The sequence below is a fragment of the Anser anser genome (genome assembly GCF_964211835.1).
Source record: "Anser anser genome assembly, chromosome: 1".
Classification (NCBI taxonomy): Eukaryota; Metazoa; Chordata; class Aves; order Anseriformes; family Anatidae; genus Anser; species Anser anser.
The window spans coordinates 133,961,259-133,980,339 of record NC_139720.1 but is presented as its reverse complement, the minus strand read 5'-3'; the positions used below and the strand labels follow the sequence as shown (position 1 = coordinate 133,980,339).

The following is a 19,081-nucleotide window of genomic DNA, read 5'->3' as shown; positions in this document are numbered from 1 at the left end:
AAAGTTGCAGTGAGATGAGTGATCAGAATAAAAAAGAGTAAAACATGAAAACAGAGAAAGACAAAACTATGCAGTAATATGAAGGCCATATGATCAAACAAAACAATAGAACTGCAAACAAAGTTAGACAAAATAACTATGATTTCAAATTTATTTCTAAATAAGTTCATGACAAACTTCACTCACTACAGTGTAAAGGCCAAGTCTACAGTCTTCATGTTTACCTCAATACTCATATTTGCAGTAGAAGCCAACTGGGCAATTGGTAAGATCCCAAGAAAGCCCTCAGTCTTCCACTTAAGTCCGTACAAGCAAAGATGCAGGACTGCATGATGACAGGGAATAAATCAACTACTGCAACCAAAAATGGCAATTTATTTAATGAACATATAACAGTCCTAATTATAAAAGAATATATTTAGCATATTGAAATTACCCATCTAACGTCAAAAGAGGGCATGCGTTCAAGTGCTCTCTTGAGTTTTACCTTGTAAAATAGACCACTGGAGAGATCTTATTAAATTAAATTACATATAAAATCATTGGTGCATATTTTGGTGCTCAAAGTCACCCTTTTGTGACTTGCTCCATTAAAATAACAAAAATAAATAGCCTGTTGGGATGTAGGTAGCAATCTACAGCTGTTCCTGTGAGAGCAACAACCATTTTAGTTCATTAGATTTGCATCTCTTTGAATTAGTAGTTCTCAAAGGTATTCATTTTCAAACTAATGGTTGTTGACTACACTTATATTAGAAGGCAATGATATAATTGCTTGAAATAACTTTAGAGGTACTTCACTGACAAAATGATCTTGAATAATACCTTATGAACAGCAATCTGCTACTCCGGAAGTGTCCTTAAAAATAAAGACCACAGAATTCCATGACAAAAAAATCATTTGTATAGTATGCAAATATTCCAATATTTTTCCCAGTTATTCTATGTACATAAGTGTGTCCACAAAATTTCCAAAGAATTGTATGACAGTCTGGTCTTACTCACAAAGAATAATGGAGAAAGATTTGGAACCGCTTTTTGCCAGTTCAGGTCTAGACAAACTGAAGCCAAAACACATATCAAAGGTGCCTGCAATGAGGAAAAAACACATGGAAAAGCCTTCTACTGGATGTTTTACTATTATAATTTTTGTCCAGGAATTCTGCTTTTACAGGCTATATCATTTGTCCTTGGAATGAAAAAAAATTTTCTAAAAAAAATGTGTTTGGTTATGTTACAAGTAAAAAGATGGATTACACTGTGCCTTTTCTATCTTAAAAATATTTTCATGAAAGAACAAAATCATTGAAAAGTTACTAAATTAACTACATCATCTTTTAGTATTGTATCAGCTACATGCAAATACTTGTGCAAGCAAACAGTGCTTCTGTGTTTCAGAGTCCCTCTGATGACAAAATAACTGCATGTCTGCTGTCACCTGCACCTTACCAGAAATCACCTTAAAAACTGTGTCGCTAAACTCCACCAGGACAAAATAAGGTTGGACACCGTGAGAATCCTTTAAAAAAACATCATCTGAGATATTTAGCAAAATCACAATCACATAAAATCTTTTCACTGACGTGCTGAGCAGCAGTGAAAGGAATTTGCATTTTTAGGTTAACTCCATCTTCTACATGTCTTTGAAAGTTTCAGTTATGTAACACATTTGTTTTATTTTGCATTGCAGAACACGCAAGATCAAATCTTACCTTAAGCATATTTTCCTTAGTTCTGCTAATGTTCAGTTCTGCTAACATTTTGACTAAGTTTATATTTCTTTTTTTCAAGAAGGCAAAGCTGCTTACTTAAGCAAAATGTACTACCTTTCTCAGAAAGAAAACATAACATATACTTCATAGTCATGCTACCTTAAGTAATTTAAAACTTAAAGATTCATTACATTTTGTGTTATAAAATAAGACTAATTTGTATCATTCACACACTGATTTTAAGAGACTAATATAATATAGGTAACCCTTAAAATAATACCCTTTCATCCATTTTACGTGGATTCTATGAACTTGGGAGTGACTCAGAGAGATGTTCATATAATCTCTGCCTTACTGTCCAGCTTTTGCTGGACAACTTTTTCTGTATGACTTGTTCCTTGTTAGACAGGCACAAACCATTGAAAAATCTTTCAGATTAAACATCATGGCAACCATGATAAGCAAATAAAAAAAAAAAAAATTACAACAGTATGGGTCAAGACCTCTACACTTTCCTTAAAAGGCAATTCAGTTATGATGAAACAAATTCTCGGCACCCCTTCATCAAGAACAATATGATTTCATGGCAGAAGTGCAATTCTTAGCAGTGTGGCAGAACTAATAGGAATCATTCCCCTCTCTTCTTTTACCGATGCTGCTATACCCAGTTTTTAATACTGACAAAAGTGGTCAGCTCTGTTTTGTCTTCCTGCAACGGAACAGTCAATAATAAATTGGTCCTTTTCCAATCCCACTCACTTCAATGAAAGCTAAATTCACTTTATCAGTGAACCAGTAATCTCACTTCTTAAATGTAAAGAATAAATTGTCATGTTAAAAATCAGTAGTTAGCATCAGTATTTACATAGATTACATTAAGAAAACAATACACTATAATGCTACTCGGTTTTAATCCCACTTGAAATACACCGTTCACAGAATAATTATTGGATTAAAAAGCCTAAACTATTGTAGAAATACATTTTCAGAAGAGAGGCAAAATTACTAGAGAAAACTCTTCACCATTTTCAGGTAAATTTCCAAGTCAATGAATACATGCATCTCATCTTCCATTACATTTATGAACAGTCATTGCCTAGAACGTGTAATTCCACTCCAACCCAGAACAGCTCCCAGATCATTGCTGCATCTATGTAGACACCATAGAAAAATTCTTGCACTATCAGTTGACTATTAGCTCACCTACCCTCTAAGCTTTCCAGGTTAATTTGCCAGGATAGGTTTGGGCATCAGTGAAGCCATTGCGATTTGTATTAAGAGTCACTTCAAAGAAATTCAGTGTCATGCTAAAAAATAAATACCCAAACTGAAAGAAAAATTCAATGTTGGCATACCTCGGTGCTATGGAGTGAATATTTTGAAGTGATTGACAATTTTACTCTCATGTTCAAAAACACTGAAACAGAAATGATACATCAGATTTCAGGTGGTTTAAATTTGCTGATAACAGCAGAATTATATTGGCTTAACTACACTTAATTCTTATCCTCAGACATGATTCCTTTGTCCTGAAAGAGTAAGTCACCTGGTTTTAATTTTGGATATTTCATTACAGGTTGAGATTTCCAAATAAAGTATAAATAGGTGCTTCTTCAGATTAAGATGAAAAGCGTTTCATCTACAGACAATATGAGAGCAACAAGATAACTTTATAAATGAGGTAGGGGAAAAAAAAAGAAAAAAAAAAAAGAACATACCTTTGAGCACTGTTTATGATTCTGGCACCAAGCAAGTGACCCATTGTTCTGAAAAACAAATATAAAATACATGAATATTATTATTTATTTTTTTTTAAGAATAGATCTGATCATCCTAGTAGGTTCAAACAGAATTCACCCTACAGTTCTCTTTAGAGAATGATGTTGTGTCACAACATTAGTAATAATCCTGACTCCAACTCTCTTGTGTTAAGTAAAAGGCTCAGGCAAGCATTAAGTGATCTAAGAGCTAGGAAAGCATTTCATCGAGCAAGACTGGTGGAGAACTGATTGAAGTCTCCTTTCAGTCTACCTTTCCTAACACTTCCTATCTAGATTTACCAGGAAGAAAACAAAGGTAACCTCTGTATTTAAGAAGAAAACAAAGGTAACCTCTGTATTTAAGAAATCAATATGCATGAGTAGCGATTCATGAACTGAAAGCCCATTAATTGCATTACACAATATTTAAAATAAATTAACAAGGAAAGATAATGAACAGCCTTGAAGTGAATAAAAAATTGGATTAAATGGGACATAAGTTTACCAAAAGTCAACCATGTCAGCTTTGGTTTAAATTTTTGATAACACATTTCCCACATCAGGAAACACTGTAGCTCTCCTTTATCTTGACTGCAGCAAGACAACCAATATAGTACCACATGCAATTTTTTATTTTTTTTTAAGCTAAAGGAAATGGGAATATGATGAAAATAGAAAGACAAATATGAAACTGGCATGAGTAACCTCCTGTTCTACTACAGCAGATTCTAAAGGGTCAAACATAGGAGAGAAAAAATTACGAAAGAGAAAATTACGGGAAACTACAGATATATAACTTTTATCTGTGTGCTTCTAAACACAAGACAAAATTATTCTCTGGATATTCAACAACTATAACTCAGAGGCAGAAATAGATGCATTAGCATGTACTCAAGACAACTAGACCAGTCTCTGAGCACAGCAGTTCTGCTCTCAGCAAGGCGTATGAGCTTGAATTCACTGGCATGCTGCCACAGTGATGAAGCTTATAGTTTGGAGGTGGCTTTGTCTTAGCTAATGTTTGGGGAGATAGTGTTTGTGCATGTCTTCATATATGTATATAGCTATGCCTTCACACAAGCTCCCAGGGTTGTTCAAGTCATTCCAAAAATCCTTCCAGCTGTTCCAGGAGCTTGGCCCCAGCACAAAAAAAAAAAAATAAAATAAAAATAAATAAATAAATAAATAATAAAAAGAATGAGTATCCCTTTTTATGCAAGACTGTACACCAAAAAGAACAGAAAGCACAGCAAGTAAAAACAGCATGGATTTTGATTTATGTGGTCCTATCCAATAGTTTGTGGAAAATAAAGCCCTCATACAGCAAAGAATAGAAACCAGCTTTTAACTAAGCACAAGTGATTCTAATGATATGAACAGGATATCATTGCTGCTTGTGCTTTAAGCTAAGCACACCCTTCTGTTAATTGCTGGACCAACTAAATTAAATCACACATACACAGGAAAAAAAAAAAAAAAAACAGATCAGAGAGATCTCTTCTACCCCGAGAGATCAGTGTCTGTCTCTCTGTCTCCACCTTGAGATCAGTGGAATAAACAAACTTAGTTAGATCAGTCATCTAACTGAGGACACCTTTCTTGCACCACCCACTTAAGACAGTTCCCAAAATATACCAATGGTGAATCATTTCCGAGGTCAATTCAGAATCACCTTCCAAATTTTTCTCTAAGCTTTGGTTTGTAGAAAAAAAAAAAAAAAAAAAAAGGGAAAGGTAACTAGGCTACAAACTTGGGTGTTTCAGCCATACAAGATAAAGCAGTGTCTTCTGCATTTTGAACACTAAGCATGTTCTGAATTTGGTGAGAAGTCAGAAACACAGATTTGGATCAGGCACGTTGCAAAATTCAGGAATAGAAATAAAACAAACTTGCATATTACTCTTGTACCTTAAGAACCAAACCAATGCAAATAATACTTCTGTTTTTACTTCTACTTTCAAACTGAATTTTAGAAAACTTCTATATATGACATGTTTTTTCATATGAGCTGTAATGCTAAAAATTTCCATTCCTCTATTAACTAAGCAGCTCTGGGGATAATATATGTAATGACATATCTACTCCTTTCCACTTCTAAACTCACTTAGGAGCGATTTTAAAATTTTGGTTCATACAATTCAATGTCAATGTTTTATGAACATTTGTTTTATCTTCCCAGCAGGTTACTATGTAATCATTACTTGATTTTATAATACCACTTTTCTCTGACATTACTGTAGAATTTAGCTAAAATTGAGATTTGTTAGCATAAGAATAGCTAGCTATGAGCAACATGTCGGGTCCCATCCCTTCAAATAGAGAGACATAAATAGAAGAAATAAAACTTTAGAACAGCCATAAATAACATATGCTAGTGGGAATACTTTAGTATTATCCTCAATGCCATATGAGGATTTATTATCTCCATTTACAGATCTAGCCAACAGTAATGTTAAAACAATATTTTATGTGCTACTTCCAATTTATCCCCCCTTTCTTCTTCATATAAAACGTGACAGAGGTAGCTGATTGCAATAACAGATTCGTAGCAGCTCAACGCTTTATTTCAGTTATGCTGCTGCCTTCCACTGAACTAGGAAAAGCACTCCTGCTTTTGAATTATACCTGTTACTTGAGACAATAATGCAGTAAATGTCCAGGTGTGTGGCTCTCCTTCTTCATAATGTTTAATTTCTATGAATGTTTTCTTTTTTCCACTGAAAACTATTATAACTTGAATTAAAAAGTAAGTTTAGCAAAACATAAAAGTACTGTTTAGCAACTTCAATTTCATACAAACATGATATGAATGATCTTTCTTTCACTGTACAAGGTGAAGGCAAATTCTACAGGCTTGTGTTGAACAATGGGTTATCAGAGGAAGCTGGAATACTAAATGAACATTTCTCTATTCTCCATCTTAGCAAATGGCTAACCTAAGTTTAAAAAATGTTCATCTGTAATTTTTTTTTCTGTTTTTAATCCAACCTACATGGCAGAAACTGTAATTTCAAAACATCAGAAATCTTGTGTTTCATCTGGAGCATTTTACATCCTCCTACATTACATCCTCAGTTACCTCACATCTGTTTTTCTTCGACCCAGTCCTGACCTGACTTATGCCAATTAGAGTTTTGACTTTGACTTTAGTTGTGACTTAACACCACCATGCAGAAATGTCTTTGGGCAAGACTTAAAAAACACTTTTTCTGTCTATAAGCTTTCCACCAGTGTATTCTCAGGACCACCTTTGTATGGTAAAGAGGAGAAGAAGCTGTGCTCAACTGGGCAAACTGGACTTGGAGAAGAACAGCAGGGAAGTTGCACAGCAGAAAAGGACCTTGGGGTGCTGGTTGACAGCCAGCAGTGTGCTCAGGTGGCCAAGAAGGCCAGTGGCATCCTGGCCTGTATCAGAAATAGCATGGCCAGCAGGACCAAGAAAGTGATTGTCCCTCTGTACTCAGCACTTGTGAAGCCACACCTACAATGCGATGTTCAGTTTTGGGCCCCTCACTACAAGAAGGATACTGAGGCACTGGAACATGCTCAGAGACGAGCAACAAAGCTGGTGAAGGCACTAGAAAAGAACAAATATGAGGAGCAGCTGGAGGAACTTAGGTTGTCTAGCCTGGAGAAGAGGAGGCTGAGGGGGGACCTTACACCTCTCTACAACTGCCTGAAAGGAGGTTGTAGCAAGGTGTCGGTCTTTGTTCTCAGGTGAGAAGCACTAGGATGCAAGGAAAGTTGTGCCAGGGAAGGTTTAAATTGGACATTAGTAAGCACTTCTTCATGGAGAGCATGATCAAGCTGCCTAAGGAAGTGAACAGAGACCTTTAGTTGCCATTCCTGAAGGTTTTTAAGAGATGTGTGGACATGACATTAAGGGACCTGGTTTAGTGATGGGACTCAGTAGGCCAGGTTGATGATTGGACTTGATGATCTTTAGGGTCTTTTCCTACCTAATTGATTCTATGATTCTACTTGCAATGAAACTGATTAATTGGTATCTCTAATCAGCTTTATTGGGTTTTATTTCAGGCAAGCATATGCGCATGCTTGCTTTCTTCTGGTAAACAACAAATGTTCTTGGACCTGAACAGTTAAAATAGAAACCTCTGTATTCTGTGCCCTCTCATGCCTTGAAAAAAGTTGTGCAGAGTCTTGAAGATAAAATTACATGTAAAGAGACAATGAAGAATCAATCTTTACCTATCTACAGTCTGCCCCGGGGAAGAAATTTAATAACCTTCACAAGCAACTCAAAACTAGCCTTTCAAGGGGGAGAGAGGGAGAGAGGGAGAATTTCCTTCATTTGCATCTTTGTCCACAATTACCTGTTAGGAGATATAACCTTTCTTTTGAAGTGCCAGAGATCAGTTGTGAAAAGTTAAGTAGCCATTTAATCTACTGTGACAATACATGTATCCCTGCTATCAGTTTTGGAAGACTTTACTTCCCTGCCCAATCTTCAGTGCACTTTTGAGTGAAACTGCTATCACTCAGAAGTGACTTCTCCTGATGATGTTCCTAATTCTTTCAAAATGACAAAAAAGCAGAAAAATATGCCCCTCGAATGACAGTGTCCCACTGACGCGAAACAGAGCACTTCAGCACAGAAATCAATAGCTGTTGCTGTGATGAATTTAAAGAGACAGGTTCCCAACATTTTCCTTAACCTTTCAAAAACTCAACAGCGTGACGTTACATGTTACGTTAAAATGTCACTTATACTCTGCCTGACTTAAATTTCCTGCCTACATGCTCACTAAGACACAAATTAATATAGGGACTTATCTGTGGCAGTGCTGTGTGATCCTAGGTTCAACTCTAATGTGTGGAATGAGGGTGCAGAATGGAATTAACAAATTCAAATTAGGCTTTTCGTTTTCCAAATGCCAAAGCATGCACCTAGGAATGAAATTCAAAAAAGCCTGTACGCTTAGTGGGGAGAGATACTAAATCCAGCAGATAGGAAATGCCAAAGAAAATGTTTCTCAAAGCCTTTCTCTTGAGTATAAACATGAACTTGAAGCAGATATATGAAAAGGAGAACCACAGTCCCACACAGCTCTCCTGGGCTCTGGTATTTTAGTTACCCTTTTGCATATAAATAACTGGCTCACATTTTTATTTGAAAACATGGATGAAAAATGAAAAGATGATACTCTTTTATGTAACAGCTAGAACGCTTGCCACAGAAGTCACCAAGCAAGAGCAAATTTAAGCACTTTGCAATTTAAGCACCCTTTGCAATTACTTTTTAACAACATGTTAGAGGTGAGACTGAAACCTGGCCAGAGAAACTGAACTGCTCTGTAGAAATAAGTGAATGAGCAAGGTCATACAGTCCAACGACAAGGTCTGCTTCTGGGAAGCAAGACTGCTGCTTAAAGGAAAATTTATGTAAATACGTTTTTAGTGTCTTCACTTCTAAGTTTTTGTCCACTGTAAGACAAGCTTGAAGATCATCCACTGGAGAAGCCATGGAGAGAAAAGGATTAATATTAGATGATACCATCCATAAAAAAAAAAAAAACAGAATCCCAGAAATATTTTGGTTCCCTGACTTCAATCCAGGGAGAATAGGTTCTATGAGCCTATGACATATAAATAAATGCATAAATTTTGTTCCTTCGTACAGTTTCTTATTTCACTATAAACTATGTCTTAAGGAAAAATTAAATTCTCTGTAAGGAATTTCTGTTGCTTTATAATAGCTCTAATAAGAAATGAAATAGTAAAAAGCAAGAATCAAAAAAGCATTAGGTGAACGTTACCGAGCAGGACCATTTCTCGCAATTAGATAAACAGGCATGGTGTTTGCATGTACAGGAGCTGTTTCCATTAAAATCATTTAATTAGGATACTTCATTCCATGCTGATATAAAATGATCAGACTTTGGTTAGTTAAGTTTTCATCAGCTCTAAGCTATATTAAGCCATGTGACAACTCTAGCTACTACTATGAAGCTCCAGGTAATATAAAATTCTGTCATATACTGCAGAAAAAGCAAGCACTTCCAAACCTGAACAATACTCAGACAATTTATTTGAGGAGCCTACAGCAGGCATTCACATTTTGATTGTAAGTTGGACAGAGCACTCACATCAACACAGACAGTACCAATGGACTCATCCTGTTCCCTCCTCTGGCTGAGTAGGATGTGGGCCCATGTGAACCTAATGAGGTTTAAGAAGCCCAAGTGCAAGGTGCTGCACCTGGGTCAGGGCAATCCCAGACATGAGTACAGACTGGGAAAAGAACTCCTTGAGAGCAGCCCTGCAGAGAAGGACTTGGGGGTTCTGGTGGATGAAAAGCTTGACATGAGCCAGCAGCGTGCACTTCCAGCCCAGAACGCCAACTGCATCCTGGGCTACATCAAGAGAAGTGTAGCCAGAAGGTTGAAGGGGGTGACTGTCCTCCTCTTCTCTGCCCTTGTGAGGCCACATTTGGAGTCCTGCATCCAGGTCTGGGGGCCCCCAGCACAAGGAGGATGTTGATCTGTTAGAATGGGTCCAGATGGCCACAAAGTTGATCAGAGCACTGCAGCACCTCTCCTATGAAGAACGGCTGAGAGAGCTGCGGACATTCAGCCTGAAGAAGAAAAGGCTCTGGGAAGACCTCATTGCAGCTTTTCAATACTTAAAGGGGGCTTATAAAAAACATGGAGAGCAACTTTTTGCTTGGGCAGATAATGATAGGGCAAGGGAGGATGGTTTTAAACTAAAAGAGGGGAGATTTGTATTGCAATGTTAGGAGGAAATTCTTCACTCAGAGGGTGGTGAGACATTGAAACAGGTTGACCAGAGAAATTGTGGATGCCCCATCCCTGGAAGTGTTCAAGACCAGGTTAGATAAGGCCCAGGGCAACCTGATCTAGTGGGAGGTGTCCCTGACCATAGCAGGGGAGTTGGAACTGAATGATCATTAAAGTCCTGTCCAACCCAAGCCATTCTATGATACTGAGATTATATACACACACACCTGCCACATGGATCCCAACAGGGCCTAGGCTCAGACACTTGCTCTGCCCAGTAACTACCCCTGGATACCAGTCTTCACAGTTTCTGGCACCCGGACAAATGAGGCCCCAAGCCACAGCCCCACTTCAATTGCTGGCATGGCCCATCTCACATGCACACAAGCAAATACACACAGAGCAGACTGTGACTCCCACTATACCCAGCAGCCAAATCCTTTGGTCTTGCTCTTAGAGACTTACGACCCATCCAGAGATGGCCAGGACTCTTCTGGTCCCCTTTAGTCAGCTCTCTTGTGCTCTCACCCCTAGAGAGGCACATTTACACCAGGCAACTTCACCTACCCACCAGCTCGTCCAGCTTGCTCTTCACAAGCGCTCACACACCTGCACACCTGGGCTCTGTCCAGCCTCTGACTCCACAGACAAACAGGCTCTGTAACACAAGGTCCCTCTCTGAGGCTGGCACGTGGCTTCACTCACCCAGGTCTCTCTACCTGCTCTCACTCAGCACACAGGCACTCCAGCCCACAGTCCCAGCCCAGCTGCTGGCACCCAGACCTGCATTCATTCCAGTCACTGGCACCACAGACACATGGGACCTCAGCCCTCTGTTATGACTTCGGTTGCTGGCACTTGGACCGCCGTATGCACATGCATGCACAGAACAGACTCCCTCACCCAGGAAGAGTTAAGTAATTTAATGAGAAATTAGGAGAGCCTGTGCTGACCAGGTGCAGGGCATGAACAGACAAGCATATCACTTATTTACACACATCCAGCCCTTTTTATCCCCTTACCCTTCCGCTTCCTCAGAGTAAGTCTTGCACAATCCTGAAATGCTTTTCCCCTGTATCCCATAATGTGTCCCATACCCCAGGCATCAGCCCCCTCAGTTCCAAAGGTGCTCTGGCATTGCTGAATCTTGATGGGTCTCATGCTTGGACACAGGGGCTGAGGTTCTCCTGAGACAGCCCTTGGAGGCTCCAAAAAGGCCATCTCTCCCTTTGAGTCCTTAACCTAGGTTTCCATCTGCTTTTGGGATTCTCTCCTCCTCCCCTGACCTTGTGGGGATGGGCATTTGATAGGTTGATGGCTCCTGTGATGGGTCTGAGAGTAGCTAGGCAGGGTGTGATTTGGGGTCCCCCACCTGCCATTGTCTCTCTGAGCTCCTTTGTGGGTGTGCAGACAAGCTTTCATCACGTACCCTAACAGCTCATTCCTAAGTATTTTATAGTCACAGAGAACCTAACCAAGTTCCAGATAGCACAATGTCTCATATTCAAGTGGGGGGGGGGGGGGGGGTCAGTTACTGAAACAAAAGTGTAAGAAGTGCATGAGCAACTAGTGGTTCATTCCATGTTTAGACTTTCTTCTTGATATTCTCTGTATTTTTTCTACTTCTGCTTACACCATTTTGAGGTGTAAGGACAAGAACACTGAACGTTCAGAAGGGGTCTTAGCATAATTTATGCAGTATCTTCAATTTTATTTACCATTGTTTTTTGAAAAGCCTTAGGTTTCAGCTTAGTTTTGACTGCTCCAGAGAATTTAGCTGGTATATTCCCCCTTGTTACATGTTAGGATGTTGTGTGCCAAGTGCCAAGGCCCTGAGGACACGAAAAGGCCTTAACTGCCCTGCCCTGACCCACCACCCAGAAACCCCAGTTCAGCAGGGCTGGGGCCATCAGTCCTTGCCTGAGCTAAGCTGTAGGTATGCCTGTCTCTGGCCCTGCCTCACACCAGTGCTGTAGGTCGCGCCTCCTGGATGTACACTGTAGCTTGCCTCTGGCTCTGTCTCCCAGGTGGGCTTGGGTCCCCATGCTGAAGCCTTGTGCCCAGCCACCCGGTCTCCTTCTGCCCCTGTCTGGAGCCCCTGCCTGCCCCTGGCCCCAGCTCATCCCATGCCTGGGGCTGTCACCAGCACCCGTGCCCTGTGCAGGCCCTGGGGGGCTTCTTCTCAGAGAGGGCACGGCCTGTGCTGGGATCACCCTCAGGCCCCAGCTCCCTGACCCCGAGGGGCAGCTGCTCCTTGCTGTGGCTGAAAGCAGGAGACGGCAGGTTGGGCTCTATAATGACCTTAATTTTTCCCTGATGCATAAAGAATGTTCCTTAGACTGTGATCTCGTTAACAAAAATGAAAACCAAAATTTCAACAATAAAACCAAATAATGATTATCCAAACCTGGCAAAATAACAAAGCATAACACCTACCACCAGAACAATACCCAAAAAAAAAGCCACTTGACAGGAGTCAACATGAAAGAAGAGAACAAACACTATTTAGTAGATATTAGTCATTTTTAATGTATTACCTATCCATCAGGCAGGCACTTGGATAACTTTACGGTGAGTGTTTTACACAAAAACTTTTATAGAAATAGAGTTAAGTATGTATATATATTTCCACTGTGATCCTACAAGTAAATACAACAGATTTAACTTTTTTTTTTTAAATGAACCATGTGACAATATTCTGAAAATGAAAAACAGAAAAACAGAAGAATGCATTTTAGAACAAATATATGCAGACCTTCTGTTACTGTAACCAGTCGCCATGGTCCCTCACAAACAAACAAAATGTACATCCTCCTCAGCAGAATCCATTTCTATACTGCAGACACTTATACTGTAGAAAAGTAAATGTTGTTTACTGGTTAACCCAAAGTGACTAAGTTAAAGAGGTGACTGAATGTAAGAAAGTTACAAAACTGATCTGCTCTTAACAGTTGATCCTGGTGACATAACTACAGTTTGTAAATAGAAACTAAAATTAAATTATCATGGAAAACAGCTTGACTAACACTACAGTCTACTTTTAAACATCTAGATTAACACCAGCAAATGCATATCACAAATAATTTAATCAAAGTATCAGTAGCACTACTATTTTTAGAAAGTCTTAAGTTTTCTTTTGGATTTACACTTATGCCGCCATCACCTGTAATGCACTAGCTCTGATCACAGTGATACGGCAGGCTCCTGCTGTGGATGGGTGGGTATGAACAGAACTGTATTGACCTAAACCTTGCATTGATTATTTCCCAAACAGTTCGTGCAAAGTCATCTTCAGCCTTCATTTCTATTACAGACTGTCCTCATTGAAGTTTACATTGAAATATGTATAGCCACAACTTAACATGCACCAAAAGGAAAACACAGAGAGAAAAAAATAAGATAAAGATCGGAGTAATTATGAAAACCAATCAAGTAAAATCAGCAACCACCACCTAAATTGCGATACACACCAGCATTCCTTATAAAGCTGTCATCATGGGTAGGTTCCTAGAAAGACAGTGAGCAAAAATCCAAAGGTCACTACCAATGAAACAACAATAGATCAGTAGTTTTGAAAATATAGACTATGCATAGCTTTGATTAACATTGCATCTCCAGCACGCAACACCTTTTCTCTTTTTACAGTAGTGCCTTCTCAAATGGATGGAAAAACTACTAGATAAACACAAGCTGTAAAAACAAACGAGCCACAGGAATCCTGGTGTCTCCATTGCACTTGTGAGTTATGACTGCCTTCTTGTGGTTTCACAGACTTCAGTGTTACCACTTCTAAGACTGATCTCAACTGAGTTTTATTCTATGTAGCAGAAGTTTCTATCAATCTATAAAAGAAACCAGACCTAAATAAACTTCATTTCACTAAGCATCATGGGGAATTAAAGACAATGACGCTAAGATACTAGAAGTAAATTCAGCATCTCACGCTAATGCATATACTTGGGGCCAAACCCTGCACACATTTCTTGGGGTTAAGTAATCCAGTTGAAGGAAACAAAATCTAATCTAATAGCATGAATATGAAAAGTAAAAGACATCTTGTTGACTATTTGTTTCTAGGCTCAATTTCAAAACCCTCACCATTCCAAAATGCTTCTCAACGTGCCTTTTCTCTCATGTCATAAAGTAGATTTTGCTATGCAAATTAAATAACAAGATAATAATAGCATATCCTGGCTCAGAAATAATGACACAAAGGTAGCCCACTGGGAAATTAGCATCAAAAGGAACAAAAGACATTCTAAAAATTAATATTTACTTTTACAAAACACAATGTAAGTGTAGACGTGATTTTTTTTTAACTGTATTTGAGAAAACATGATTTACCAAAAAAGACAGTAATATTCCAGGTTTCAGAAATGTGTGCATGCTACTTTTGTGCTAACTTATCTGACTTTATAACTGAAAATGACAGTCCATGTGCCTATTCTGTGTAATTATAAGACTACTGAGTAGTTGGGTCCCAACAGTATGTGGTGTGCTACACTTACCACAGGCTGTGTTCGCCTGCACTGCCTACCAGCCAATCATTCCAGAATCAGCTACAAATACCCCAGGGTGTCTCCACACTAGGAAGTAGTGTGAAGCACAGGAGCACATCTGTTGAGCAAAACAACTGATGTTGACAGATCTAATAATTGCACTATATGTATGCCAACTTCCCTTTCCCTTCAAATTAGTCCAGTCCCATGAACTCAATGTCCATAAACTGCTAAAGTAAATTAGGTCCCCCTGGAGCACCTCTTCCAGTTATGTTCATCCAGAAGGAATGACCTCTCAGGTTGGTCTATGAAAAAGAGGATCATGTAGCTCAGGAGACTTACTCTAAATGCATACTCTGATTCACATAAAACATTAACATGTAGATGCACTTTGGAAATTTCCAACACCTCCCACAAACATACACGAGAAGTATTTCATTTCAGTCCTTCCTACTAGACTAGATTTTCCTCATAAGCCATCTTTTTTCATGACCATTCAGGGCACCATTCCTTTCTGGACCTGCAACAGGCTTAGGGTTCTGGTGTCTCATGTCCTTAAGAAACTAAACATAAATGATAGGGTAGCAACCCCATATTTTTAGATCATGTTTATTATAAATAGTTTAACTATAAACTATATGAACATGGGATACTCCATGAAGCTTGCATTGTGGTGGAGTCATTTCTGATTATAAAACTGCTAAATGCATTATACTACATACTGGTCACGTGATATTTTCCTGTTTTTTTCTCTTATTCTGTCCTGGTATCTATGGGAGGGACATCATTAAATAGTACGCTTGTATCTTTGGCAAAAATACATGAACACAGCTGCCCTTATCAAAATTAACAGCTCTCTGGTACCCATTTTATTATAACTCAAATATCAGGCAACATCAAATTTTATGCTCATATTCTTGTACTTAAGGTACCAATTATTTCTGATATAATAGCATGAATTAACATGATACGTTTCAGGAATTTATTTCTTTCCTTTCTCTTATTACTAGTTTCCAAGATACTAGATATTTCAAATATGCAGTAGCAGCCATATCCACCACAAGCTGATGGATAAGTATATTTTCATTTCCATTTAAAAGAAAAATAAGTAAATAAATTCATTCCATACAGTGCCTTTCTCAACAGAATAAAGTGACAAATATCCCCTATCCTATTTTAGTTATCTTGATAAATTATGAAATTTCTCCTTTTTAATCAGTGAAAGGCAATAGGCTCAATAAACATCATTGCCAAAATACATACTGTTTCAATGTCCAAAGTTCTTTCAATATTGTAAAAGTATGTAGAAAATTGTAATCTCAGCAGTAAAAAAGACAACAGCACAAATAATGATCATACAGATTAAATATGCCTTCTGAAATATGCCTACAATTATATATTAATAGTTCCACTGATCTACTCATAAAGTCTATTATTGAAGTGCACAGCACAGTTCTCAGAAATAACAAGTGTCAAAATTCATACAGTCCTTGTAGCTCTAGCAATTGTTTAAAATAGTCTTTTGGTTTTTTTTTTCCCTCTTTCTATAGAAGTCTAGGCTCAGTGAGTGAAGTACACTTCATCAGACCTGCGATTTCCTATAAACATTTACAAAAGGTTTCTGTGGTAATTCAGGAATTAAATAACTGTCCAGATCAAAATGACCCTTTGACTCATAAACAGCAGTCTATCTTCAACCTGAATAAAAACCAAGACAATATTGTTAACATACGCTCAGAAAGGACTAACTCAAAGAAACATATGTCAGCCACACAAAAAACAGCTTTTACCACAACAGTTAAAGCAGCATTTCAGGAAGAAGCCTTATTTCCCAGACATTTTAATTGCTACAGTCTTTCCATACATCTGCCTTGATCGTAGACATTACAGAAGACAGGCAAAATGTAATGGGTACAGTTTAATTAGCCTATAACTTTATTATCTCAACTATAAAGCACAACCCAACAACTAATCACACTGTGCAAGCTAACACTCTTCCCTCCACTGCTCCTATTGGTTTGGCCCTCAGCCTGTTCCTCCCCAGCCCAGCTCTCAGTTCTGTGGAAAGCCAACCCCCAGTACCGCCACATTCAGTCAATAACAAAGACTAGTGGATGCCAGTCGCGTTCTGCTCAGATACCACGTATAACATCAGACGATGAATGTCCTCCTTATTTTATCATGTAACAAAAAGGGAAGCCATGACCCCTTTTCCCTGACTTTAGCTCAGTGCTGCTGTCTCCCCAGCTCCCAGACCTGTAAACCCTGTTCATATTTGTCTGCAGACTGCATTTTTACTCCCATCCTATTTTAAGGGACTGCAACGGCTCCCAGAACAGCAAAGGTTGCAAGGGCATTGTGTTGACAATGGATAAAAAACAGGCATCATGTGAAGGAGCATACAGTAGGGTGGGAAGTTTGAGTCTTTCCCTTTCCACTTGATCCTAGCCGGGGCCCCTTCTATCCTGCAACACTGACAATACATTCCTGCAAAAAGAGACAGACTTTTAATGCATGTTACAATAGATACAAGCCACTTCTTCAGTTTCTTTATGAGCTTTTTCCAGCTTGTTAAGAACTGTATGCCATATGAAACATATACAACTGCTACAGTCCTGTCTTCTAGACCACCATGCAACCAACCTTAGATTGTGGGAGGAAGAACAGATGAGAGGGACAGGAAAACAACATGAAGTGTTATTATTTGAAAAAGATACAAGACACTAAAATTATTCATACAGTCTGAGCTACAAAGATATTAACTGGATCTTTCTACAGAGATCTTCCACTGAAAATTGTGAAAGTTACCTCACCATATGATAAACTTTTCCACAAACAAAAAGCCTGTCATGTGCCAGTTTTCGAGTATACAGTCTGATAACTAGCTAATGAAGACATACCATAAAAAGAAAATAAATCTCTTTTCAAGGCAGGACTGCAGCATTTGTCATTGACACATGTCTGGTTACCAGAGATATAGCTGCTATGCAGAGCAATCATTTACTGACAGGTATATCGCGTTTCAGTCATTTCTGGCATCAGGTGAAAGAGTTTAAAATTAAGACAGCTTAATTTGTGTTGTAGATATTGAAAGACTTGCAATACGAGAGGTGTCAAAGCTCAGCCTAAGTTCCTATCCAAGCTACAGTATTTTAAAGCCCCAGTCAATGTAAACAATTGGATGTGGACTTTTTCACAGAATTCCACTGGAAGGATAACAGAAGCTCTGAAGCCTAGGATTTTCTATCTTCAATCCACACTAACAGACACAAAATAAAAACATGATAATGCCCATATTTTATGAGTTTAAGCATCTACAAGTGTGTCCATATTTTAAACATCTACAACTGAGGTTAATACCAGTTATCAACATCTTGAATTATCAGCAGGTTTTGTATAACAAATTTTTGTTTCTCTTTCTTATATCATTTATTCTTGCAAAACTGTCAGATATTTCAGTTGTTTCATCTTTGGAAAGTCCCAGATATTTCTGGCATGCTCCAGGAATTCTATCCTTATTACACTGTGTCATTCCATCTTACCAGTCTTCTCACCTGTGCAAAGCAATTAAGAAAGACAGTGAAGTGAAGTGGGTTGTGGTACTACAAATATGTTGATAATACTCAGGTTTGTTTTTCATTGGACTGAGGAGCTCTGCTTGATTTGCTTTCTCAGTGGGAAGGTCATGGATGAGAACAACTTGACTGAGGCTCGATCTATAACAGATGGATCTACTAGGTATGAGTAAGCATCTTACGGGCATGAAAATTTGACATCTGCTGCTATTATTAAGAGGATAAGCCATGCCTGTTGATGAAGCTGACAGGGATGCCATGGAATCCCTGAGGGCACCTGGATATATAGAGTAACAATCAGTAACTGGACAATATCTCATTTTGTAAAAAAATAAAATAAAATAAAAAATACTTATTTACTGTCTTTAGTGGTACTCAGCTCTGGTTACATCAAAAAATTGTTTCTACCTTTGCTTATGATTTGAAGGAATTGCTTCTAAAAAATTTATCTTAATTTGAAGTCAAGGTATTTTACATCTGGCAAATAACTGGCAATTCGGTTTTACTTTATCCTAATGGCATAGTAACATTTACTACCACCCTGAATTGTAAAGGATGATGTCAAGATGTATTAAGATGGTATTTAACAAATCTAAGTTAATTGTCTTTAAACAGTATAATGGGAATTTTATTGTTTTTATCTACAAATTTTGATCAGATATTTCTAGTATATTTGACACTGTTCTAAGATTATTTCAGTTGAAACCACTAGAGACATTACCATCATCTGTAGGGATATCAAACTCAGTCCAGCAATGAGAACTCCAGAAAAAAAAT

The 19,081-nt window shown here is 38.4% G+C and overlaps 1 protein-coding gene across 8 annotated transcripts in view; it reads right to left on the bottom strand.

The window, feature by feature from the left end:
* Positions 1-19,081, bottom strand: part of ANOS1 (anosmin 1) — a 142,970-nt gene that overhangs the window by 112,139 nt on the left and 11,750 nt on the right. For 3 of the 8 annotated variants that reach the window (XR_014580156.1, XM_083825295.1, XM_083825296.1), the window contains exons 2-3: positions 3,431-3,478; positions 1,006-1,089 (exon numbers count right to left, since the gene is read on the bottom strand). Coding sequence is in view for 7 of the 8 variants with exons in the window: in XM_083825295.1 (XP_083681421.1) it covers positions 1,006-1,089; positions 3,431-3,478 (132 nt within the window). In the remaining variant the exon portion in view is untranslated. Of the gene's footprint in view, positions 1-1,005; positions 1,090-3,067; positions 3,130-3,430; positions 3,479-11,013; positions 11,667-13,700; positions 13,731-19,081 lie in introns of those variants that run through there. The other 5 variants (XM_083825297.1, XM_083825298.1, XM_083825299.1 and 2 more) reach the window with 4 other exon arrangements.